Here is a 27208-nt window from a genome sequence, read left to right on the forward strand (position 1 = left end):
CTCAGCAAGGAGGCAGAGAAGAACAGAAGAACCTGGCTAGGACACTCCTTAAGGGGGCTGAGCAAGGCCAGCAGAGGAAAACTAACTTTTCACCAGAGCCTGAGGAAGAGATTCCTACATTTCTACAGGGGCTTCCCCTAGCAGTGTGTTAGCAGAAAAAACATCTTGGGCGGGAGAAAGAAGCAGATAGCTCTGCTAGGACGCTCCCATAAGGGAACAGAGCAGAGCTCAGCTGGGGCAGCTCTCCAGGAGAAGAGCAGGATCCCTATATCCTGCAGGGAGACCATCCCCCCACCGCACCCCACCTTCAGGCAGCCTGGCTGCCCTAGTCAGGACAGCTGCCCTCCAGGGCTGAGCTGTCCCCTGGCAGCTCGAGCCTTCAGAGCTGTCCTATTGCAGTTCAAGTCTCCAGAGCTGTCCTACTGCAGCTCTAGGTATCCTGGCTTCCCCATAGTGATAGTCAGGACTCCTTTCCTCCAGAGTTGAGTGTCCTATTGCAGCTGCAGCATCTAGTGCTGTCCTATTGTAGCTCTACTCCCTCCCCCCCAGAGCTGTCCTATTATGGCTCTAAGTTTATCCTGGCTTCCCAATAAGTCAGGATATCCCTGCAACACTACAGTACCACATTCCCCTACACCCACTCATTAATTGTATCTCTCAGTGTCTGTGCTACTGGTGTTATATTTAGGAAGTGATCTCCTATGCCAATGTATTCAAGTGTACTTCCCGCTTTCTCTTCTATAAGGTTCAGTGTGGCTGGCTTTATGTTGAGGTCTTTGATCCATTTGGACTTGAGTTTTGTGCATGGGGATAGATATGGGTCTATTTTCATTCTTCTACATGTTGCTATCCAGTTATGCCAGCCTCATTTGTTAAATATGCTTTCTTTTTTCCATTTGATATTTTTTCCTTCTTTGTCAAAAATCAGATGTTTGAAGGTGTGTGGATTAATATCCAGGTCTTCAATTCAATTCCATGGTCCTCCTGTCTGTTCTTATGCCAGTACCAGGCTGTTTTCAGTACTCTAGCTCTGTAGTAGAGTTTTAAGTCAGGGATTGTGATGCCCCCAGAACTTCCTTTATTGTACAGTATTGTTTTGGCTATCTTGGGTTTTTTGCTTTTCCATATGAAGTTGAGTACTGTTCTTTTGAGGTCTGTGAAGAATTTTGCTGGGATTTTAGTGGCCATTGCATTGAATATGTAGATTGCTTTTGGTAAGATTGCCATTTTTACTATGTTAATTCTACCTACCGAAGAGCATGGGAGATCTGTAGATGGTATGGTGGGCTGTATTCCCGCACAGCTCCCGGCTACCTGGCTAGCTTTACACCCGAAATAATTACATGGAAACTGTATTCGTTTAAACATTGCCTGGCCCATTAGTTTTAGCCTCTTATTGACTAATTTTCACATCTTGCTTTAACCCATATTTAGTAATCTGTGTAGCACCACAAGGTGGGCTTACCGGGAAGGATCTTAGCCTGTGTCCATCTTAGAGAGGAGAGCTATGAAGACTGCCTGAAGTGTCTGCCTGACTCTGCTTTCTTTTTCCCACAATTCTGTTCTGTCTACTCCGCCTACCTAATTTTCTGTCCTATTAAAGGGCCAAGGCAGTTTCTTTATTAACCAATGAAAGTAACACATAGACAGATGACCCATCTCCATCATTCTCCCTTTTTCTGTTTAAACAAAAAAGAAAGGCTTTAACTTTAACATAGTAAAATTACATATAACAAAACAGTTATCAAGCAAGAATTACAGTTACAATATTTATATCTATTTTATCATAACTAAGGAAAACTATAACTATCCATTCTTCAACTCCATCAAAGACTCTAGAAGGATATAATTATTACCTAAGTAAACAAGAAATAAGTAACTTTTAAAACTCTAGAAATGACAGAGACATCTCGCTGCCTGGACAGACACCCAAAGTTCCTCTGTACCGTTGGGGCATCCATCTTTGGCCTTTAGGCCCATAGTATCCAGCAGACATTTCCATGAAGCAAGAAATTTCAAAGACAGTTCAGTCATTTTCTGCTGTGTCCTGTAGAATGTCTCACAGACTCTTTCATGAATCAGGAACACTGAAAGACCATCTCACCTGCAGGCAAGTTCAGCAGTCCTCTCTCTCTGTGGGTTCTCTGTGTCCAGTTTATGCAACAGTCCAGGCAAGAGCAGTTTCTTGCCCAAATGGCTATCAAACTCCATAAGGAGCCTCTTTGATGCCCATCTTCCTCTTGAAGTAGATTGGTGCTGCCAGGAGTCTCATTGTCATGAAAAGCCCTAAGTTATTAAAACATTTAAATGCCATATTCTGTAGTCTTTGAAAGATATGAAGAATGCCTATCTAACTGAAATATATCTCTATATATCTAGAAAATCTAACTAACATAACTACAAGCTTTACTATTATCGATGATTATCCAGTAACAACCTATATTTCCTAATTATACATTGCATTTTAAATAAACTACATAATCACAATACCTTAATCAAGATCAGAAATATAATACATATAACAAAATTAACCTTAAAATCCATACCAATGTAAATTGTTTATATCTATATCATATCCCCTTTTAAACATAAAAGAACATTTATAGACAATATTTGGGAATATGGGTGCAGTTTTTTCTCTCCAAACTGCTTCATGCTGAATGGGGGTGCTGTTATTTAGGTCTTTCATGGTATAACCTGTGTGCCAGGTTCATCTCAGTTGTCAGTTGAGTGAAGTGATTTTCTGAAGGTGTTCACTGATGCAACCTTTCAGGAGGGCATGGTCAATCATACCATACTGGGATAGAAGCAATCCACAGGGTCTCATCCTCTGTGAAAACAAAAGAAGAAACTCTTTTCCAAGGCATGATATCCTTAGATCCAAATTGTGAAGTCAAGATACCTTTAGAACATATAGGCAGGTTCGGCTTGGCAGTCCATTTAATGAAATGGTTTTTTGTACTTAGCTCCTTCATAGACAAAAAATTCAAAGAAAACACAATAATACATATAATCCAGGCTCTCTGAGAATTTTCCATTTTTACATGGTTTATTTTTGTTTACTCTGTCTCTTTAAAGATTTTATCCTTTTTAAGGCATCAACTTTATTCTCTGTATTTTTTTTCTCTCTCAGGCCTACGTACATTCATCCAATACTGTGACCTATTTAAAGGTCTTTTATGTCTGAATCTGTCCTATTGTGAATCTGTAATTCTTTACTACCCAGGAGCATTTATTAAAATGCTAAGCACTTCTTAAAAACTTAAGTTGCACCTTGTAGAGGTAATACGGTACTGCCTGTGTCCTGCCCAGTTTAAACCTTAACTGTGCTGTTATTATGGTAATTAGGATAGTTCTTGCCTGAGACCAGCATAGTTCAGACTGGCGGAGCCTCTCTGCTTGTGCCTCTGAGCCATGCACACAGCACAGCTAACATGGCGGAGCTGCTTGTGCCTCTGAGCCATAGCACACAATGACCCCCTTTTAGGCCTACAGTAAGTCTAGTTGCCATCAAACAAATAGTAGCATTTTACTCCAAATGTTCCATTCAAAGACTCTGTCTCCCACAGAGGCCAGACAGAGATCGCGATGGTGGCACAGCCCAGAAACTGGTATTTCAAAATTGCCACTTTTTAGACCTGATCTTGAGGCCTACCCAGGCAGGAAGAGCTGAGCCACAGGCATGGTCTCAGCTACTTTGTTCCCGACCCCGAATGGGCCCAGAAATGCTCCATAGCCAGAGTATGCACCGTGGCAGGGCCCAGGAAGCCACGTTTTAAAATGACTCAGCTTTTTTTCTGCCACTGTTGCTGAAACAGGAAATCTCTCTGTGGCACGTCCTAGCAAAGAGCAAAAAGCTGTGTTAAACTCTCTCCTTTTTAAAAAAGCCCTCTCAGGTTTTTAAGTGGATTTAGCCCCATGTTGGGTGCCACTCTGTAGATGGTATGGCGGGGCTGCATTCCTGCCCAGCTCCCGGCCGCCTGGCTAGCTTTACACCTGAAATAATTACACGGAAACTGTATTCATTTAAACACTGCCTGGCCCATTATTGGCTAATTTTCACATCTTGCTTTAACCCATATTTAGTAATCTGTGTAGCACCACAAGGTGGGCTTACCAGAAAGGATCTTAGCCTGTGTCCATCTCAGAGTGGAGAGCTATGGCGACTGCCTGAGGCGTCTGCCTGACTCTGCTTTCTTTTTCCCACAATTCTGTTCTGTCTACTCTGCCTACCTAATTTTCTGTCCTATTAAAGGGTCAAGGCAGTTTCTTTATTAACCAGTGAAAGTAACACATAGACAGATGACCCACCTCCATCAGACATCTTTCCATTTTCTGGTGTCTTCTTCAAATTATTACTTCAAAGATTTAAAGTTCTTGTCCACTTGTTTGGTTAGAGTTACTGTGAGATATTTTATACTATTTGTGGCTATTGTGAAGGGCAATGTTTCTCTGATTTCTTTATCAGCCCATTTATCATCTGTGTAAAGGAGGGCTACTAATATTTTTGAGTTAATCTTGTATCCTGCTACATTACTGAAGGTGTTTATGAGATATAGAAGTTCCTTGACAGAATTTTTGGGGTCCCATATGTAAACTATCTTATCATCAGCAAATAGTGAGAGTTTGACTCTTTTCTTATTTTTTTTTTGTTTTTTTGTTTTTTCGAGACAGGGTTTCTCTGTAGCTTTGCAGGAGCCTGTCCTGGAACTAGCTCTTGTAGACCAGGCTGGCCTCGAACTCACAGAGATCCGCCTGCCTCTGCCTCCCGAGTGCTGGGATTAAAGGCGTGCGCCACCACCGCCCGGCTCTTTTCTTATTTTTATCCCCTTGATCTCGTTTTGTTGTCTTATTGCTCTAGCTAGAACCTCAAGAACTATATTGAATAGATATGAAAAGAGTGGACAACTTTGTCTTGTTCTTGATTTCAGTGGGATCGCTGGGAGTTTCTCTCCATTTAGTTTGATGTTGGCTGTTGGCTTGTTGTATATTGCCTTTATTATGTTTAGGTTTGTTCCTTGTATCCCTGCTTTCTTCAAGACCTTTATCATGAAGGGATGTTGTATTTTGTGGAAAGCTTTTTCAGCATTTAATGAGATTGATCATGTAGTTTTTTTTTCAATTTGTTTATATGGTGGATTACGTTGACAGATTTTCATATGTTGAACCATCCCTGCATCTCTGCATGCACCCAACTTGATCATGGTGGATGATTTTTCTGATGTGTTCTTGGAATCAGTTTGCCAGTATTTTATTTAGTATTTTTGTATCAGTGTTCATGAGGGAGATTGGTCTGTAATTCTCTTTCTTAGGAATGTCTTTCTGTGGTTTGGGTATCAGGATAATTGTACCCTCATAAAAAGAGTTTGGCACTGTACCTTCTGTTTCTATTATGTGGAACAATTTGAGAATTATTGCTATTAGTTCTTCTTTGAAAATCTTGTAGAATTCTGAGATAAAACCATCTGGTCCTGGGGTTTTTTTGTTTTTGTTTTCTGATGACTGTTTCTATTTCTTTTTTTTCCCACTTTTTTAAAATTTATTTTTTAATTTTTTTTCCTCATTTTTTTATTAAAGATTTCCATCTCCTTCCCTCCTCCTCCCCCTTCCTTCCCCTCCCTTCCACCCATACCCCCACTCCACCCCTCTCCAAGACAAAGAGCCATCAGGGTTCCCTTCACTATGTTAAGTCCAAGGTCCTCCCAGCTCCCCCTAAGTCCAGGAAGGTGAGCAACCAAACTGACAAGGCTCACAGTGAGCCCGTCCATGCTGTAGAGTTCACGTTCATTGCCGTTGTCCTTGGTTTCTCAGTCCTCCTCCACCGTCAGCCACATTCAGAGAGTCCGGTTTGGTCCCCTGTTCCATCAGTCCCATTCCAACTGGACTTGGTGGTCTCCCGTTAGATCTGTCCCACCGTCTCAATGGGTAAACGCACTCCTCACGGTCCTGACTTCCTTGCTCATGATCTCCCTCCTTTTGCTCCTCAACGGGACCTTGAGAGCTCAGTCCGGTGCTCCTATGTGGGGCTCTGTCATTTTCTCCATCCAATGCCACGTGAAGTTTCTATGGTGATATGCAAGATATTCATGAGTATGGCAATAGGATCTGGACATTTCTGGCACCCTCTCCTCAGCTGCCCAAGGACCTAGCTGGGGGCGTCTTCCTGGACACCTGGGAACCCCTCTAGAGTCAAGTCTCTGCCAACCCTAGAATGGCTCCCTTAAGTAAGATATATAATTCCTTGTTCCCATATCCACCCTTCCTATATCCCAACCATCCTATTCCCCCAAGCTCTTCCCATCCTCCACTTCACACTTTTCTCGCCCCATCCCCCCTCCCCCCATCCCACCCCACCCCCATGTTCCCATTTTTTGTCCGGCAATCTTGTCTACTTCCAGTATCCAGGAGGATAACTATATGTTTTTCCTTGGGTTCACCTTCTTATATAGCTTCTCTAGGATTTTTTACGAATTATAGGCTCGATGTCCTTTATTTATGGCTAGAACTCAATTATGAGTGAGAACATCCCATGTTCATCTTTTTGGGCCTGGGTTACCTCACTCAGGATGGTGTTTTCTATTTCCCTCCATTTGCATGCAAAATTCAAGATGTCATTGTTTTTTACCGCTGAGTAGTACTCTAATATGTATATATTCCACACTTTCTTCATCCATTCTTCCACTGAAGGGCATCTAGGTTGTTTCCTGGTTCTGGCTATTACAAATAATGCTGCTATAAACATAGTTGAACAGATGCTTTTGTAATATGATTGGGCATCTCTTGGGTAAATTCCCAAGAGTGGGATTGCTGGGTCCTGGGGTAGGTGGATCCCAAATTTCCTGAGAAACCTCCACACTGCTTTCCAAAGCGGGTGCACAAGTTTGCATTCCCACCAGCAATGGATGAGTGTACCCCTTACTCCACATCCTCTCCAGCAAAGGCTATCATTGGTGTTTTTGATTTTAGCCATTCTGACAGGTGTAAGATGGTATCTCAACGTTGTTTTGATTTGCATTTCCCTGATTGCTAAGGAGGTTGAGCATGCCCTTAAGTGTCTTTTGGCCATTCGAACTTGTTCTGTTGAGAATTCTCTGTTCAGTTCAGTGCCCCATTTTTTAATTGGGTTCATTAGCATTTTAAAGTCTAGTCTCTTGAGTTCCTTATATATTTTGGAGATCAGACCTTTGTCTGTTGCGGGGTTGGTGAAGATCTTTTCCCAGTCAGTAGGCTGCCTTTTGTCTTAGTGACAGTGTCCTTTGCTTTACAGAAGCTGCTCAGCTTCAGGAGGTCCCATTTATTCAATGTTGCCCTTAATGTCTGTGCTGCTGGGGCTATACGTAGGAAGCGGTTTCCTGTGCCCAAATGTTGTAGAGTACTTCCCACTTTCTCCTCTAACAGGTTCAGTGTGTTCAGATTGATATTGAGGTCTTTAATCCATTTGGACTTGAGTTTTGTGCATGGTGATAGACACGGATCTACTTTCATTCTTCTACAGGTTGACATCCAGTTATGCCAGCACCATTTGTTGAAGATGCTTTCTTTCTTCCATTGTGTGCTTTTAGCTCCTTTATCAAAAATCAGGTGTTCATAGGTTTGTGGGTTAAGATCTGGGTCTTCTATTCGATTCCATTGGTCGACTTCTCTATTTTTATGCCAATACCAAGCTGTTTTCAATACTGTAGCTCTGTAATAGAGTTTGAAGTCAGGGATGGTAATGCCTCCAGAAGTTCCTTTATTGTATAAGATTGTTTTGGCTATCCTGGGTTTCTTGTTCTTCCATATAAAGTTGATTATTGTCCTCTCAAGATCTGTGAAGAATTTTGATGGGATCTTTAAGGGGATTGCATTAAATCTATAGATTGCCTTTGGTAGTATTGCCATTTTTACTATGTTGATCCTCCCAATCCAAGAGCAAGGGAGATCCTTCCATTTTCTGGTATCCTCTTCAATTTCTTTCTTCAAAGACTTAAAGTTCTTGTCAAATAGGTCTTTCACTTCCTTGGTTAGAGTTACCCCAAGATATTTTATGCTATTTGTGGCTATCGTGAAAGGTAAAGCTTCTCTGATTTCTTTCTCTGCTTCCTTATCCTTTGTATATAGGAAGGCGACTGATTTTTTGGAGTTGATATTGTAACCTGCATTGATACTAAAGGAGTTTATCAGCTGTAGGAGTTCTTTGGTGGAGTTTTTCGGGTCGCTTATGTACACTATCATATCATCTGCCAATAACGAAAGTTTAACTTCTTCCTTTCCAATTCGAATCCCCTTGATCCCCTTGTTTTGTCTTATTGCTATTGCTAGAACTTCAAGCACTATATTGAAGAGATAAGGAGAGAGTGGACAGCCTTGATGCATTCCTGAATTTAGTGGGATGGCCTTGAGTTTCTCACCATTTAATTTGATGTTAGCTGTCGGCTTGCTGTAAATAGCCTTTATTATATTTAGGAATGACTCCTGTATCCCTAATCTCTCCAAGACCTTTATCATAAAGGGGTGCTGAATTTTGTCAAATGCTTTTTCTGCATCTAATGAGATGATCATATGGATTTTATCCTTCAGTTTATTTATATGATGGATTACATTGATAGATTTTCGTATGTTGAACCAGCCCTGCATCTCTGGGATGAAGCCTACTTGATCATAGTGGATAATTTTTCTAATGTGTTCTTGGATTCTGTTTGCCAGTATTTTATTGAGAATTTTTGCATCGATGTTCATGAGTGAGATTGGCCTTTAATTCTCTTTCTTGGTTAAGTCTTTGTGTGGTTTAGGTATCAGGGTAATTGTAGCTTCATAAAAGGAATTTGGCAATGACTGTTCTGTTTCTATATTATGAAATACCTTAAGGAGTATAGGTATTAGGTCTTCTTGGAAGTTCTGGTAGAATTCTGCATTGAACCCATCAGGTCCTGGGCTCTTTTGGTAGGGAGGTTTCTGATAACAGTTTCCAATTCTTCGCGACTAACAGGACTATTTAGAGCATTTACCTGGTCCTGGTTTAACTTTGGTATATGGTACTTACCTAAAAAAGTGTCCATTTCTTTTACATTTTCCAATTTTGTGGCATACAGGCTTTTGTAGTAAGATCTAATGATTCTCTGAATTTCCTCTGTGTCTGTGGTTATGTCCCCTTTTTCATTTCTGATCTTATTAATTTGTGTGTTCTCTCTCTGCCGTTTGATTAGTTTGGCTAGGGGTTTGTCAATCTTGTTGATTTTCTCCAAGAACCAGCTTTTTGTTTCATTGATTCTTTGGACTGTTTTCTGTGTTTCTATTTTGTTGATTTCTGCCCTCAGTTTGATAATTTCCAGTCTTCTACTCCTCCTAGGTGAGTCTGCTTCTTTCTTTTCTAAAGCTTTCAGGTGTGCTGTTAAGTCTCCAATGTGTGCTTTCTCCGTTTTTTTTAAGTGGGCACTTAGTGCTATGAATTTTCCTCTTAGCACTGCTTTCATAGTGTCCCATAAGTTTGAGTATGTTGTGTCTTTATTTTCATTAAATTCAAGAAAGACTTTAATTTCTTTCTTTATTTCTTCCTTGACCCAGCTGTGGTTTAGTAGTTGACTGTTCAGTTTCCATGAGTTTGTAGGCTTTCTGGGGGTAGCATTGTTGTTGAATTCTAATTTTAATCCATGGTGATCCGATAAGATGCAGGTGGTTACTAATATGTTTTTGTAACTGTGGAAGTTTGCTTTGTTACCAAGTATGTGGTCAATTTTCGAAAAGGTTCCATGAGCCGCAGAGAAGAAGGTATATTCTTTCCTGTTTGGGTGGAATGTTCTATAGATGTCTGTTAAGTCCATTTGGTTCATTACCTCTATTAAGTCTCTTAATTCTCTGTTAGGTTTCTGTCGAATTGACCTGTCCATTGGTGAAAGAGGAGTGTTGAAGTCTCCCACTATCAGTGTATTTGGTTTGATGGCTGTCTTGAGTTCTAGTAATGTTTCTTTTATATAAGTGGGTGCTTTTGTATTAGGGGCATAGATATTCAGGATTGAGACTTCATTCTGATAGATTTTTCCTGTAATGAGTATAAAGTGTCCCTTTCCATCTCTTCTGATTGATTTTAATTTGAAGTCAACTTTGTTAGAAATTAGTATGGCCACACCGGCTTGTTTCTTAGGTCCATTTGCTTGATAAACCTTTTCCCAACCCTTTACTCTGAGTAGATGTCTGTCTTTGTGGTTGAGGTGTGTTTCTTGTAAACAGCAGAATGTTGGATCCTGTTTTCGTATCCAATCTCTTAGCCTGTGCCTTTTTATAGGTGAATTGAGTCCATTGATATTAAGTGATATTAATGACCAGTGGATGTTAACTCCGGTTGTCATTTTTTATTTGGTAGTAGAGATTGTGTGTTTCCTTTCTTTGCGATGTGCTGGTGAAGGGTCGCTAGATGTCTGAGTTATTTTGGGCAATGCTGGACTGCTTTGTTTGTGAATTTCCTTCTATTACTTTCTGTAAGGCTGGATTTGTGGCTATGTATTGTTTAAATTTGTTTTTATCCTGGAATATTTTGTTTTCTCCATTTATAGTGAATGAAAGCTTGGCTGGGTATAGTAATCTGGGCTTGCATCCATGGTCTCTTAGTTTCTGCAAAACATCTATCCAGGACCTTCTGGCTTTCATGGTTTCCATAGAGAAGTCAGGTGTTAGTCTGATAGGTTTACCTTTATATGTTACTTGACCTTTTTCCTTTGCAGCTCTTAATATTCTTTCTTTATTCTGTATGTTTTGTGTTTTGATTATAATATGGCAAGGGGATGGTTTTTTTTGATCCAGTCTATTTGGTGTTCTGTAAGCTTCTTGAACCTTAATAGGAATATCTTTTTTTAGGTTTGGGAAGTTTTCTTCTATAATTTTATTAAATATATTTTCTGAACCATTGAGCTGTATTTCTTCTCCTTCTTCTACGCCTATTATTCTTAGGTTTGGTCTTTTTATTGTGTCCCAGATTTCCTGAATGTTTTGTGATGAGAATTTGTTGGATTTGCTGTTTTCTTTGATCAGTGCATTTATTTTCTCTATGGTATCTTCAGAATTTGAGATTCTTTCTTCTATCTCTTGTATTCTGTTGGTTATGCTTGTTTCTGTAGTCTCTGTTCGTTTGCATAGATTTTCCAAATCCAGCTGGCCCTCGGGTTGTGTTTTCTTCCTTGCCTCCATTTCAGTTTTCAAGTCTTGCACTGTTTCCATTATCTGTTTCATTGTTTTTTCTTGGTTTCCTAGGATATCATTTATGGATTTACTCAATTCTTCAAACTTTTTGTTATTCTTCTCGTCCATTTCCTTAAGGGAGTTTTTCACCTCCTGTTTAAGGGACTCTATTACTTTCATAAAGTCAATTTTTTCTACTTCTTCTTGATTAGTGTGTTCAAGTCCTCCTGTCATAATTTCGCTGGGTTCTGGTGCTTTCATGTTGTTTTTCAAATTGTTGGAGGAATTCTTGCATTGGCGCCTGCCCATTTGTTCCTCTGAATAATCCCCTTTGGGTCTTCTTTTAGAAGTTCAATTCACCCCCAATGAATTAAATTCACTCACCCCAATGAATGATGGATCCTCTGGCAGACTGTCAGGTCTCCTTGCAGGCCAAGCAGCTCTCTGACAAAGGGCCTACCTTGCCTCAGGCAGGCTAATGAAGGAGGGGACCTCCCACCGGCCTGGGTGCACTCAATTCCAGGTCCCGGGTGCCCAAACAGGCTGAGCTGTGGGATTTTGTGGCCCCAAAGACGGGAGGATGAGGCGGGGGTGGGGGTGGGGGATTCTGGGTGCAAGCTGGGAAGGGACAGGAAGAGAGAGGCAGTATCCGGGGAGAAAAACCCCTGCAGGAAGAGCAGGAAGTGTGCAGTTGGCCGGGGGAGTTGGGGAATGTCGGTGGTCCCTCTCAGTGCAGCTGCCCTGGTTCGGGCACTCACTCCTCACTCACCCCAAAGAATGATGGATCCTCTGGCAGACTGTCAGGTCCCCTTGCAGGCCCTGTTTCTATTTCTTTAGCAGTTATAGGTCTATTTAATTTGCTTATCTGGTCTTGATTTAATTTTGGTAAGTGATATTTGTCCAGAAAATTGTCCATTTCCTTTAAGTTTTCCAATTTTGTGGAGTACAGGTTCTTGAAATATAACCTAATGATTCACTGGATTTTTTTCGTGTCTGTTGTTATGTCCCCCTTTTCATTTCTGATTTTGTTAATTTGGATATTCTCTCTCTGCCTTTTTGGTTAGTTTGGATAAAAGTTTGTCTATATTGTTGATTTTCTCAAGGAACCAACTCTTTGTCCTTGTATTGTTTTCTTTGTTACTATTTGTTGATTTCAGTTCTCAATTTGATTGTTTCCTGCTGTCTAGTTCTCTTGGGTGAGTTTGCTTCTTTTTGTTCTAAAGTTTTCAAATGTTCTGTTAATTCACTAGTGTGGGATTTTTCCAGCTTCTTTATGTAGGTGTTTAGTACTATGAACTTTCGCCTTATCACTGCATTCATTGTGTCCCATAAATTTGGTTATGTTGTGTTGTCATTTTCATTAAATTTTAGGAAGTCTTTTGTTTCCTCCTTTATTTCTTCTTTGACCCATTGATGATTCAAGTGAGCATTGTTTAATTTCCATGTGTTTGTGGGTTTTCTGGAATTAGTATTGCTGTTGACTTCTAGTTTTATACCATGGTGATCTGATAAGGTAGATTGTGTTATTCCATTTTTTTTGTATTTGTTGAGGTTTGTTTTGTTACCGAGTGTGTGGTCAAATTTTTTAAGGTTCCGTGAAGTGCTGAGAAGAAGGTAGATTCCTTTATGTTTGGATAGAGTGTTCTATAGATGTCTGTTAAGTCCATTTGAACCATAACATCTGTTATTTCCCTTATTTCTCTGTTAATTTTCTGCCTGATAAACCTGTCTAGTGGTGAGAGTGGGATGTTGAAGTCTCCCAGTATTAGTGTGTGGGGTTTATAATGTGTGATTTAAGCTTTAAAAATATTTCTTTTACATATGAGGTTGCCTTTGTATTTAGGGCATAGATGTTCAGAATTGAGATTTCTTTTTGATGTATTTTTCCTGTGACTAATATGAAATGTCCTTTTTGTCTCTTTTGATTGATTTCAGTTTGAAGTATATTTTGTTAGATATTAGAATAGCTACATCAACTTGTTTCTTAGGTCCATTTGATTGGAAAAAATTTCCCCAACCCTTTATTCTGAGGTGATGTCTATCTTTGAGGTTGAACTGTGTTTCTTGTATGCAGCAGAAAGATGGATTCTGTTTTCGTAGCCAATCTGTTAGTCTGTGTCTTTTTATAGGTGAGTCGAGTCCATTTATACTGAGGGATATTAATGACCAGTAATCACTGGTTCCTGTTAGGTATTGGTTAAATCTGGTTCTGTCTTGGAATATCTTGTTTTGTCTGTCTATGGTGATTGAAAGTTTTGCTGGGTATAGTAGTCTGGGCTGGCATCCGTGGTCTCTTAATGTCTGCATTATGCTTGACCAGGACCTTTTGCCTTTCATTGTTTCCATTGAGAAGTCAGGTGTAATACTGATAGGCCTACTTTTATATGTTACTTGGCATTTTTCCCTTTGCAGCTCTTAATATTCTTTCTTTATTTCGTATTTTTGTGTTTTGATTATTATGTGGCGAGGGGACTTTTTGATGCAGTCTATTTGGTGTTCTATAAGCTTCTTGTATCTTCATATGTATATCTTTAGGTTGGGAAAGTTTTCTTCTATGATATTGTGGAATATATTTTCTGTGCTTTTGAGTTGACCTCCTTCTTCTATCCCTATTATTAGGTTTTGTCTTTTCATGGTGTCCCATATTTCCTGGATATTTTGTGTTAAGCTTTTGTTACATTTAATATTTTCTTTGACCAATGAGTCTATTTCTTCTATTGTATCTTCAACACTTGAGACTCTCTCTTCCATCTCTTGTATTCTGCTGTTTATGTTTGCATTTGTGGTTCCTGGTTGTTTTCTCATAATATCTGTTTCTATAATTCCCTCAGTTTGTGTTTTCTTTATTGTCTCTATTTCAGTTTTCAAGTCTTGAATTGTTTCTTTCTCCTTTTTGATTGCTTTTCTTGGTTTTCTTTAAGGGATTTGTTGATTTCTTAATTTTTTGTTTGTCTTTTCCTCAATTTCTTTGAGGGAATTTTTCCTTTCCTCTTTAAGGCCTCATACATTTTCTTAAAGTTATTTTTTAGGTCATTTTCTTCTGCTTCATCTGTATTTGGTTGTTCAAGTCTTGCTGTTGTAGGGCCAGTAGTATTTGTTGGTGTCATGTTGCTCTCTATGGTGTTGAGTGTGTTCTTAAGTATGTTCTTACCTTGTCTACCCATCTTTTCCTCTGATAGTTGGGGCTGTGTCTCTGGTGATTAATCTTCCAGGTGCCAGTGGATCCAAAGCTCAGATGTTTACTACTCGTGGTGCAGTCAGGGCCACAGTTCCAGTTACCCCAGAGGTCACTTGATGTTCCCAAAGGTTGCTCAGTGCTTCTGGGGGGTCACTCTGCAATTCCTGGGGTCCTTCAGACCTGCTCCCACAGAGGTTTCTGCCTTAGGCCTGCTCTAGTAGAGGTTGGTGGTCTGGGCCTGCTCCAGTGGAGATCTCTGATTCACTCCCAGTCCTGCAGAAGTCTCTGGCTTGGGCCTGTTCCTTTAGCAGTGGCTGCCTTGTACCTGCTCCTGTGGAGGTCATTGCCTTGGGTCTACTCTGGCAGAGGTCACTGGCTTAGGCCTGCTCCTGTGGAGGTCATTGCCTTGGGTCTACTCTGGCAGAGGTCACTGGCTTAGGCATGCTCCTGTGGGGTTCACTGCCTTGGACCTGCTTTGGCTAAGGTTGTTGTCTCAGGCCTGCTCCGGAGGAGGTCACTGGATCAGGCCTGTTCCCACAGAGGTACCTTGTTTGGTCCCAGTCCCCAAGAGTTCTCTAGCTCAGGCCTACTCCCTTGGAGGTCTCTGACTTGGGCTTGCTACCTCAATGGTTGCTCCTTTGTACCTGCTCCTGTGGAGGTCCCTGCCTTGGGCCTGCTCTGGCTGAGGTCATTGACTCAGGCCTGCTCCAGCAAAGGTCCCTGGCTCAGGCCTTTTTCCACAGATATCCCTGGATTGGGTGGATGATATTTTTGATATATTCCTCTATTTAGCTTGAAAGTATTTTATTGAGGATTTTTGTATCCATGTTCATCAAAGATATTTAAGTATTGTTGTTGTGTTTTTACCTGGATTATATATTAGACTAATACTGGTTTTATAAATGGAACTTTGAAAAATACCTTCTTTTCCTAATTTTTTTTAAATAATTTAAGAATGTAATAGGAGCGGCAGGCTGCGTTCCTGCCTAGCTCCTGCACAGCTAGCTTAGCCACAGAATAATTACATGGAAACTGTATTCATTTAAACACTGCTTGGCCCATTAGTTTCAGCCTCTTATTGGATAATTCTCATATCTTGCTTTAACCCATATTTAGTAATCTGTGTAGCACCACGAGGTGGTAGCTTACCAGGAAAGATATTAACTTGCGTCCATCTTGGAGAGGAGAGCTATGGTGACTGCCTGAGGTGTCTGCCTGACTCTGCTTTCTTTCTCCCACAGTTCTGTTCTGTCTACTCCACCTACCTAATTTTCTGTCCTATTAAAGGGCCAAGGCAGTTTCTTTATTAACCAATGAAAGTAACACATAGACAGATGACCCTCCTCCATCATAAGAAGTATTGGTTTTAGATTTTCTTCCAAAGCCTTGTAGAATTCTGCTGTGAGTCCATTTGACCTATATTTTGTTTTGTTTGTTTATTTGTCTGTTTTTTTGTTTGTTGAAAAGCATTTAAATTACCATTTCAATTTTCTCATTCCTTGTGTGGTTTCTTTTTTTGACTATTTTATGAATTCTTTGTGAATTTCACATAATACATCTTGATCTCATTCATCTCCCCATTCCTTTGTATCTGCCCTCTGCCCTTGCAACCTCCCCACCCAAATAAAATAAAATTTAAAAGAACTAACTAACTAAGCAAACTAACTCACATACAAAAAGAAAAGGAAAAAATTCTCAGCAGGGAAGCTGTAGTATGACACGGTGAGTCACACAGTATACCCTTTAGTCCATACATCTTTACCTCTAAGTGTTTTTGCAGTGAGTCATTGGTCTGCTTCAAGGTGTCTGGCTTCTGCTACACCCTTCATATTGGGCCCTCACTGAGACTCCTCTTTGATATCCTGCTGTTGTTCTGTGTCATAGAGATCCTGAAGCTTTGGAACTGCAGGTCCAGACCCCTTCCTATGCTCCAGCAGTTTATAGATGAGGTGGATGCTGGGGTGGGCCAACTCTTAGGCCTGGTTCCGGGCCTGGGTGGTAGCTGATCAGCCTGCCAGCTTTCCCTCATTGACACCACCAGGGTGATCTCTTCAGCACTCCCCCTGTTAGCTCAGCCAGAGTAGCAGACATTAGGGAGCAGGGCCAGTTCTCCTGCTTTCATGGCCTGGGGCTTACCCACCCACCCCGTCAAGGCCAGCTCTACTGTTTCACCAAGGCAGGTGCAGGGCCTCCACAGTTGGTAAGGCATAGAGCCAATTCTCTGGCTCTTGTGTCCCAAAGGCTAGCTCTCCAGCCTGCCACAGGTGGCAAGGGGTGAGGAGTGGGAAACATCTTTCCCATACCCATGCCACCACATGGCAGATGAGGGGGGAGCAGAGTCAGCTCTCCTGCTCTCACACACTCAGGAACAACTCACCTGCACCCCTACCAAAAGGGTCAGCTCTACTGTGTTGTCCAGGTGAGGTGTAGGGCCCAATCTCCCAAGGGCTGCAGCCAGTGAGAGGCAGGGCCAGCTCTCCCACCCACCACAGATGGGAGGGCATCTCTTCCTTGCCCTCTCCACCATATGGCAGATGAGGGATGGGGTCAGATCTCTCATGCACTTAGGACAAGATCATTTAAGCATTTATTCCTGTACTCTATATATTCATTGGGGCTTTTGTTCATGTCTTCTTTAAATTCCTTAAATTCTTGATGACATTTATAATTGTTCTTTTAAATTATGTGTTCTGGTGTTTCTTGGAGGTTATTCTCTAAGACCAGTAGCTTACAGAGGGGAAGGAGAGGAGCAGTATAGTCTTGGCCTTTCATATGGTTCATGTTTTTGTGATGTGCCTGGGTATATGGACTTGTTTCATTGGTTGTGTGTGTGTGTGTGTGTGTGGTATCAGGTTCTAGCTTACCCGAGACTGGGCTGGTCCAGGAGCTGCATACCTGTAGCTAGCTAGGCCTGAGAGGATGGGGCGACACTGGCAGCCGAGGTACTGAGGAGGTCACCAGGCAAGGCAGGTGCAGGAACTCCATATGTAGGGCTGCAGCTAGGCTCAGGAAAGCAGATAGCTCAGGAAGGGGTTCATTCTTGGAGAACTCAACAGGAAATACTAGTGCAGAAGCTGCAAAGTTGGAGCTAAGCCTGAGAGTGTGGGAATGGCACTGGAGCAAGGGGTTCTGGAAAGCTCATCAGGCAGAGTGGGTGTGTGACCTGTGCATCAAGGATTAGGCCTGAGTGTGTGGGGATGGTGTGGGCAGTCTTGGTTTTCTACTGAATTTTAACAGTCTTGGTCATGTACAACTATTGTGCAGCAACCAGAGGTGCTGTGTCCTTGAGTCCATGTCACATCCAGAAGACTGACAGCATTTCAGTGTTCCTTCCCTCCCCCATCTCATACATTGTTTTTGGCCCCTCTTCTACAATGCATCCTTAGCCTTCTGTTGAGGGTAGGATTGATATAGATACACTTACACTTATGCTCAGCACTTAACCAGTTATGAATCTCTGCACTAACCACTGCTCATTTCCAAATGAAGTTTCTCTGAACCAAGATTTAGAACAGCATGAATCTATGGGTATAAACATAAATATGTAGAGGGCAGTTTGACTCCATAACCATTTATTAACATAACAATAGCAAGTTCTGTCCTAGAATCTGTGACCTCCTTGACATGGATTTTCATTAGGTTCACAGTACCGAGCAAGAAATCCCTCCTGTGGAGTAAACCATGAATGCAATCAGAAATCAATCAGTTAGCCCTATAACTAACTGTCCTGCCACTATTGTACCTTGCCTGGTAGTATTGCCTGCAGTATTGTAGCATGTAGGGTTCAGCACTGGATATGACCATTAATGTCTTTTTTTCCCTCAGCAGCCTGCATAGCATCTTCTAACACTCTGAAATCCATCTAACAGAGAGAGAGTTTCCTGGTCAGTTTAAGATCAATTTATCTGATTAGGTCAGTGTGACAAATGTATCAGGGACTAGTCATGTCTAATTCCTATTATAGTCATTGCTAATGGAATATAAAGAAAGCTCAACTTTCACAATCACCGCCTTAAAGAAAAACATCACATGTTGGATTCTTTTGAAATACAAAAATAAAACATTTTTTTTCGAGACAGGGTTTCTCTCTATAACAGTCCTGGCTGTCCTGGAACTCACTCTGTAGACCAGACTGGCCTCAAACTCAGAGATCCCCCTGCCTCTGCCTTGAGTGCTGGGATTAGAGGCGTGTGCCACCACTGTCTGGTTTAGGAATGGAGTTTTAATAGCTAGTTACGGTGTGCAACGAAGAACACAGCAATTGCTTATGTTGTTTTAGGTGCCTCTGGGGCAGTGTTTCTCAACCTTCCTAATGCTGTGGCCCTTTAATACAGTTCCTCATGCTGTGGTGACTCCCAACCATAAAATTATTTTATTGCTACTTCATAACTGTAATTTTGCTATTGTTATGAATTATAATGTAAATATCTAATATTCAGGATATCAGATATATAATGCCTGTGAAAGAGTCCTTTGACCCACAGGTTGAGAAATGCTGCTCTGGCGTCTCTTTGATCAATAACACATAGTGCTTGGCACTGGGAATTTCATTTAATAACTCATTCTTCTGAGAACAGAAGCAGTGTCTACCCATACAGGGCACATCTGGTAAAACTCTTTTGTTTTTAAGTTATATTTTAAAATTTGCTTGCGTAATGGTAGTTTTCCTTAAAAGTCTTCTTTATACATCCTTAGTTTGGATTAACCTATCACCTAATCACTCCCACCAATCCCCAGATTTTTAGTCATATGTTGACCAAATAAGTTTTGTTTATTCCAAGTAAGAAAAAACAAGTAAAATGACTTTTGGCTCAGACACCTGGTTGGTTTCCCAGGGACAGAAGTATGCTTTAGCTTGGGGCAGTGGCGAGGCCTGTAAAAGGTGCTCACATCTCCGTTCCCCACCCCCCAGGAACTCCATAAAGCATTGAGAGAAAAACAAGGAAGAGGCACCAAGAGCCCTCTCTTCAGTCTGTTGCTAGGCTACCTGACCCCTCTCCAGCTGCTGTACTATAAGTCCTCCTCCCTTTCCACAGGCTTCTGAAAAGGAGGGGGAACTGAAGCACAGCAGAAGTGGAGTGCTGGGAGGGACAGGAACTGTCCAGCTCCCTGTTGGAGTGCAGGAGCACTCAGTATCCCTCCGCAGCTCCCTCTTGCTCCCCAACTACAGACATCCCTTCCTATAGCCCCCAACTCCAAAGCCCTCATAGACCCTAGCTCTCGGGCATCCCCCACCCTGGAGTGGCACCAGAAAAGTGGTGGTGGTCTCTGGTTAGGGTGAGCAGGGGGCTGCAGGAGCTCACTGTGTGACCCACCCCCTCCCCAGGGGTGCGGGGCTGCGTGCGGCCCCGCCCTCTCGGAGTCGGAACTACGGTGGGCCCGAGAGGGGGCGTCGAGCCGGTGCGCCGTATCCCTCCGCCCCCTTCCCGACACCCTCGAGGCGAGCTGTGCCTGCCGCATCCTGCGCAACAGCCCCTGCCCGTTTGCTGCAGAGGCTTGGAGGCGGGACGCGTCTCTGCCATTCCACTCGCGCTCAAAGCGGCAAAGCGCCCAGAGCTCAGAGAGAGGAGCTGCGGAGGACGGAGCACAGCCAAGAGCAGACGGGGGACGCGGGGGAGCCCGCAGACCTGGGCCGTGCGCCTGGCCAGGCAAGTGGGGGTGTGTCGAGGGCTCGGGGCGGCCGCGCTCTGCGGACCATCGCCCGGCCCTGACAGTGCAGTGGGGGCGAGCGGGTCGCGGGGGCTCCCCGGAGTGGTGCGCGGTTCCCGGAGATCCTAGGCGGGAGGAGGAAGCGGGAACCCCGCTCGGGCTGAGGATCAAGGAGGCGGCTGGAGCGGCTGGCTGTGATGGTCTGCTGGCCTGTGGAGCAGATGACCAGGCAGCAGGCTTTTCCCCACCCTTTTTGGTGTCTGGGCCCTGGGAGGGTTGTGGGGGAGGCGCCTGTGGGAGAAATGGCGGCGGGCTCGAGAGGTGGGGAGTGTGGTGCCCCTTGGAGGTCACTGCCCTTGGGTTGGGGGCAGGTGTCCAACTCTGGGGATAGCTTAGCTCTGGGTGTTGAATTGCCTTGCTACTTGGGCCTTATCCCAGAAAGAGGCCCTTGTGTCCTGCATCGTGGGTGCTGTCACTTCCCACAGGCTCCTGCTTGGTGACAAAGTCTCCTGTCTGAGTAGTAGGAGTGGTGCATTCTGGGGAAGGGGAAATATAATTAGAGTGGCGATAATGAAGGCAGCAGAACATAAGAATGAAATGTTCATCTGCCTTCAGTACAGGAGTGATTGTTTCATTCCCTTCTATATGTAGAATCTTGGGCTTAATTTATTGTAAGCAAGTGTTCATAATAAGGAATTGGTCACATTGCAGAACTTCTGGCTATATAAATGTTATGATATTATCCTATCTTATATTCAGGATCCATTTTCTCAACATTCTGTTTTACTTTGACCATTTTTGATATGTTTGAATGGGAGTTAAAGGAAAAGTTTTTGTGAATATGGGTGTTTAATTTAAAATATTTGAAATCACAATAGGATTTAACTATCTGTTTATGGGGCCCCGTATATCATCTTCAGCTACTTTTCCTAGTCCCTCATATTTTTTGTATAGAAGCAGTATCCGAGAAAATGTGCTGTTTCTGAAGGTGGGCCTCTGGTCACACATGAGAGTTGATAGAGTTCATTCACTGGGTTTCTGACTTTCTAAAAGTGGGTGTTTGAACTTGGGTTCTGGAATTCTGCCCCAAATCATTTCATACCATGGTCATTATACTTTTTTGTATATTTTTATCGCTATCTTTTGGTTTCTATAGGTTGACTCTTTTCCGGCTAGAGGACTCTTTGGTGGAAAGGATAACATCTCCCGAGGATCCTGCTTTGTGATGAGTCTGGCATTGGTAGCACATGAGGTAAGATCTAGTCATATGTGGGGAGGCTGGTATTTCAAATATGGTCCTGAAATTATTGGACTCATTAGCCTCCCTGCCTTCTTCCCAAATACGACTGCATATATTCTACTCTCTCTTTCTATACCTTGTATTTTCCTTCAGGAAAGAAATTCGGTCCCTGAATGCGAAAATCCCTGATGTCAGGGTTAGGAGATGTATATTCAGGAAGGTCGCAGGTCTTGAGCACACCTGGGGAATAATTGGGCCAGGGCTGACATGGAGGAGACATTGGCAACCTTGGGCATACAAAAGCATGTACTATAAACCTTGTCAGGGGTGTTCTGTCTTTTCAATCTCATTAGCAATATTTGGTTGTTTCTGATGTTGCCTTTTTATCTATAAGTCTCTTTTCTGAAAACCCTTTGGGGGTTGAATGACCCTTTCCACAGGGGTCACATATCAAATATCCTGCAGATCAGAGACTTACATTAGGATTCATAACAGTAGCAAAATTATGGCTATGAAGAAGCAATGAAATAATATTATGGTTGGGGTCACCACAACATGAACTGTATTAAAGGGTCGCAGCATTAGGAAGGTTGAGAATCACTGCTATGGAGACTTGTGGGTAGCTGTTCACTTAGAAGTTAAGAGAGAGAACAAAGCTTCCTTAGGTTTTGAGGTGAGTATGAATGTGAGCATGAAGCACACTTGTCAGTCGGTGGTAAAGGTGGCTATTGGCAAGATCTTACCTTGGACCCATTGTGTTCTAACTTTCCAAATGCTGCTGCCCTCATTCATTACTAAGTGGGAGGACAGTGAGCCAAGCTTGGATCAATAGGTATTTAGTAGATACTGGGTCAGAAAATGGGGAGAGAATCCATAAGAGAGAACAGGGTATGGGGGAGTGTTACAGTACCTGGAGATACAGTTTAGGTCAGTCTGTCGGATACTCAGAATTCTAATCACACATGTATTTTTCTCCATAGATCTGCCTGTGAAGTCAGTTGGACAGCTTTGCAACTGTGGAAGTGAGGAAGAAGGGAACATCACATCATATCAGGGCAGGTTGGTGTGAGGCCTTTCTGAAGACGTAGAAATTCCTGATAGTATGCACCAGTATGGGACCACAGGGGTCTGTGCTCTTTAGCCTTTCCTCTCTGACCAGTCTTACATACTCTCACTGCTGTGTTTGATGGAGACAGAAGAATGGTAGTACTTGGGCTGGATGCAACTATGCAAGAAATACAATGAGATAGCAGAGTTTTCTACTAATCCACATCTCCTGCCACACAGTTCAAATCTCCATTCATGTCCTCTGTGCAGCGATCTGTATAAAGAACCAAAGTTGGAGGACACTCAAAAGTCTATTTCTTTTTCCCACCATAGGTGTCTCTCCAGTGGTAGCCTTGGATTGGCGGAAGATTGCTTTCAACGGGTCTGCCTTTGGAAATCATCATCTTCCCCCTAACCCGAGTGTCTTTACTCTGTCCCTGTTATTGATAGAGGCTGTATGTCAAAAAAGGGAATTTTGTAACTACTGAACTGACAGTTGTCTTTGACTCTGCTAAGTTCCTCTCTGACCAAGTTAAAAAGGATAAAGATAGTAGCCTGGACCAAGCAGAGAACTTAAGGTAAAAACTGGACAGGTGTCTATAGCTGTGCTTCAATCATGACTGGCTCAAAGAATAAGGCTAGAGCGCAGGCTAAATTAGAAAAAAAAGCAAGTGCACAAGCCAAAGCTATAGCAGAGAGGGAGGCTAGTAATGCAGGCAGAGCTTCAGGCAAAAACCGGGACAAAGGAAAAGCTAAGGGAGGAGCCAAAGCAGATGCAGTGGCGGAGATGAAGGCTGGGTCTAAGAGCAAGACTGAGATGAGAGAAGGGGCTAAGGGCCTAGGAAAAGGCTGGTCCGATTTCAGCCATAAGGCTGAGAACAAGGCTGCTAGATCTACACGGAAAGAGAAGGCTAGTAGTGATAACTGGTTCTGGGCTGGGGAAGATTCTGGTCTCAGTTCCTTGTTCTGGAAGGGAGAAGAGCTTAGTAATAATTCGGTTGCTAAGTGTGAAAATAAAACTAATACTGTTCCTCAGGGCCGTCCAGATGAGTCAGAGCCTGCACCTAGGACCAGCCACAAGTCTAAGTCAGGGCCAGAGGAGGAGGAGGAGGAGAATGTTATTGGGAGCTGGTTTTGGGAAGGAGATGACACTGGTTTTGATCCTGATCCTAAACCTGTGTTCAGAATAGTTAAACCTCAACCAGTGGATGAAATTAATGAAAAGAATAGGCCGAAGGACTGGTCTGAGGTTACCATTTGGCCTAAAGCTCCTGCTGTAATTCCGGCAGTGTTAGGTTTTAGATCTAAGGACTCTTCTGAGGCAAGGCCCTCATCATATATTGTTCTGGCCTCAAATGAAGAAGAAACTTCAACAACAGCCTGCACTAAGAATACTCGATCAAGTCTACAGCCTATACCTGAATATCCATTTGGTTCTGATCCTTGCATCCAGACCTTAGATGAAATTAGACAGCAAATCAAGATCAGAGAAACTAATGGCATCAAGCCCTTTGCTTGCGCTTGCAAAATGGAGTGCTATTTAGATTCTCCAGAATTTGAAAAGCTTGTTAACATACTCAAGTCAACTACTGATCCCCTCATTCATAAAATAGCACAGATAGCAATGGGCATACATAAAGTTCATCCATTTGCCCGGGAATTCATTAATGAAGTGGGTGTGGTGACACTTATTGAAAGCTTGCTCAGTTTTTCTTCCCCTGACAGTAGAAAAAACACTGTTATTACTCTGAATTCTTCTGGGAATGAAAGACAACACAAAGTCGAATATCATGTTAAGCATATGTGTAAAGAAACTATGTCTTTCCCCTTGAACTCACCCGGTCAGCAGTCTGGATTAAAGATAATAGGGCAGCTGACTACCGAATCTGTCCATCACTACATTGTCGTGAGTTACTTTTCAGAGCTTTTCCATTTGCTGTCCCAGGGAAATCGTAAGACTAGAAATCTTGTTTTGAAAGTATTCTTGAATATGTCTGAAAATCCAAAGGCAGCCAGAGATATGATCAATATGAAGGCATTAGCAGCATTAAAACTCATCTTTAACCAAAAAGAGGCGAAAGCAAATCTTGTTAGTGCTGTGGCCATCTTTATTAACATAAAGGAGCATATTAGAAAGGGCTCAATTGTAGTAGTCGATCACATGAGTTACAATACTCTTACTGCCATATTCCGTGAAGTTAAATGCATTATTGAAAGAATGTAAAATGACCCAGAAACCAAAGAGAACACTGAACAGTGTCCAAATTCTTATTGGCTAAACATTCCCAAAGAGTTTTGCAAACTATTTTGGTGATAATTGCTTACACATTTTGTCTTAACATCTTTTTTCAAATTATTACCTGCGGCAGGTTCTAGCCGAAATCTAAAACATTTTTGGCGTATCAAATGAATGTTAAATAGTAAGATAAGCAGGTTTGTTGATTTCTATCTTACCTAGATTAGCAAATTTTTAACATTTTACTTAAGGCAATTGTGATCCAGCTGTCAGAAGTACAGTGTCTTGATGATTGATGTCTGCTTAGATCTATTTGTGGCTCCAGATAGCAGAAAAGAAACTACTGGTCTTGTAATCTAGTTATAGAAATAAGGCGTCTGAAAATAAAGATACTTGATGGTACCTACATTGTGTGCTTGTATACATGATATATACATATATATACATGTGTGTGTGTGTGTATGTGTATACACACACCTATTTCCAAATGTGTCCTTCTGATACGAAAAAGAAACAGGTTAATATAGGCTATTAAATATAAGAGGGATTTCTATTCCCCCTTATTCCAACTATGGCAGACACTCATTACAGAACACAGTATGGCTCAGCATTATACAAAATCTAGAGTATATTTAAAATTCAGATTCTTAGACTATTTCATCTATGTCAGTCATCTCAAAGCAAAAGGAGGCAGGCATGAAAAGGAAGTTGCCTACTCTTGGCAGATGCTTAGATTGACATAATAGTTTACAAGTTTTTTTAAATATTTATTTATTATGTATACAATATTCTGTCTGTATGTATGCCTTCTGGCTAGAAGAGGGCACCAGACCCCGTTACAGATGGTTGTGAGCCACCATGTGGTTGCTGGGAATTGAACTCAGGACCTTTGGAAGAGCAGGCAGTGCTCTTAACCTCTGAGCCATCTCTCCAGCCCCCAATAGTTTATAAGTTTATTCCCTTTTTGGCGATACTGTCAGTTAACTCACACATTTGTTAATCTCATCCTAAACACTCCCTGGTCAGAATTGTAACCAATCAATCCTTTTTCCGAGCTCCTCCCAGCTAGCAGGTGGCACAGGTGATTTTCTCACCCATCTCACTATATACACTACCTTAACACTCATTCCACTTCTTAAGTGAGCGCCTCACAGCACAGAGACAAGCTTGGGTTTGGGAGTAGTTTGATTTTTGTGATGAATAATGTTTCCTACCAGGTTAACAGGTTTTAGCTTTTTCCAAGTGCATGTCCACTAGGCATTTGACCATACTTGGCTAGATGTCAGGAGGAAAACCTGAGATGGATATATGTACCAGGCAGTATGTGGGAAATTGATAGCCAAAACTTGGTTGTGTAAATAAGAGGTAGATGTAGGGGTTGTAAAGAAAGTGAAGCTTGATCCTGTCTTTCTGTGTGTACTTTTTTTCAAAGAGCCAGAATCATTCTATACACCAGTACTTCGCATTCTCCTAATGCTGTGATGCTTTAAAACAGTTTCTCATGTTGTGGTGACCCCCAACCATAAAATTATTTGGTTGCCACTTCACAACTTATTTTGCTACTGTTATAAATCGTACTGTAAATATCTGATATGCAACCCCTGTGAAAGGGCTATTCAGTTCCCAGAGGGGTCATAATCCACAGGTTCACAACCACTTACATACACTGTTTCATGGCATGCATTAAGAAAGCAAATTACTTTTATTTTCCTTGCAAAGTCATGGCCATAATTTTAAATGAGTTGTGATTTCTTTATCTTTTACACAAAGGGTTAGAAATTTCTGATAGGCATGCCCATTTTCTGTATTTCAGCTTCCTAAAATTGAGGAATTTAGAGAGATTTATACCCAGAACTGCAACTTTAGTAATATAGGAGAGGAAGCAAAGAGAGAGGTTGCTGTTTCATCTTTGAGGTAGTATTTTCTAGAAGTCTATTTGCCAGAAAGCTTCTCAGCACTTTGTGACTCGGGCTTGGTTTCTCTAGCCCTCACAGTAAGAATTGCAAACCCTAGTCTGAGACAATAGAGGAAAAGTCTTATGTGTGGGATCATCAAGTTACTTGCTTGGAAATTTTCAGGCAAGAAATAAATCATACTTTAAGTACTATTTGTAACTTCTTGCCATACAACCATATTATGAACATTTTTTCATGTTAATATCCTACACAATAATTAAATCATTTTTTCTTTCTTTTCAATATAAAGTGTGTTCTTCATTTATATTTTTACATAGTGTACAAATTTATTCATTTCAAAAACTGGAGTATAGTATTCAACTTGCCTTTTCCACTGATCAGTTTCACAAATTAGTATATAAATCTATGACATGCTTTTCTGATAACTTTATTGAAATTTAATTCACATACATTAAACAATATTTAAAGTGCATAATTTTCATGACCCAGCCTTGAATCACTTTCCTACATGATACTATAAAAGTTCTGTCAGACATAGAAATGCAAGCCATGTATAACTCACCCTGTTTCTCAAGCCATCCAAATCTTTGCTCAAAAGCAAATAAACTTTCACATTAGCCAATTGTTCCCTGTACTTGTAGGAAATCTTGGTTCAGACTTCAAATACCATCATAAAGTGTACCATTTGATACATTTTGACATATATTGAACCATAACCACCACCAAGATGCCTCATTGTAATGCTTTATTCGTATCCTGAGGGAACTACTGACTTGCTTTCTAGCAACACA

General features: G+C 41.8%; 2 protein-coding genes across 6 annotated transcripts in view; both read left to right on the forward strand.

The window, feature by feature from the left end:
* Gprasp2 (G protein-coupled receptor associated sorting protein 2) overlaps positions 1-19972 on the forward strand; it is a 40588-nt gene extending 20616 nt beyond the window's left edge. For 4 of the 5 annotated variants that reach the window (XR_006020712.1, XR_006020713.1, XR_006020709.1 and 1 more), the window contains one exon: positions 19366-19972. The gene's annotated coding sequence lies outside the window, so the exon portion shown is untranslated. The remainder of the gene's footprint in view (positions 1-19365) is intronic. The other variant, XR_006020710.1, reaches the window with a different exon arrangement.
* Positions 19973-21132: 1160 nt separating this feature from the next.
* On the forward strand, positions 21133-24903 carry Bhlhb9 (basic helix-loop-helix family member b9). Its single transcript, XM_038317305.2, has 3 exons — positions 21133-21230; positions 22199-22277; positions 22599-24903. Exon 3 carries the CDS (start codon positions 22882-22884, stop codon positions 24487-24489), a length of 1608 nt encoding a protein of 535 aa, XP_038173233.1. The 5' UTR covers positions 21133-21230; positions 22199-22277; positions 22599-22881; the 3' UTR covers positions 24490-24903.
* The last annotated feature ends 2305 nt before the right edge of the window (positions 24904-27208 follow it).

This window comes from Arvicola amphibius, chromosome X (genome assembly GCF_903992535.2).
Source record: "Arvicola amphibius chromosome X, mArvAmp1.2, whole genome shotgun sequence".
NCBI classification, from domain to species: Eukaryota; Metazoa; Chordata; class Mammalia; order Rodentia; family Cricetidae; genus Arvicola; species Arvicola amphibius.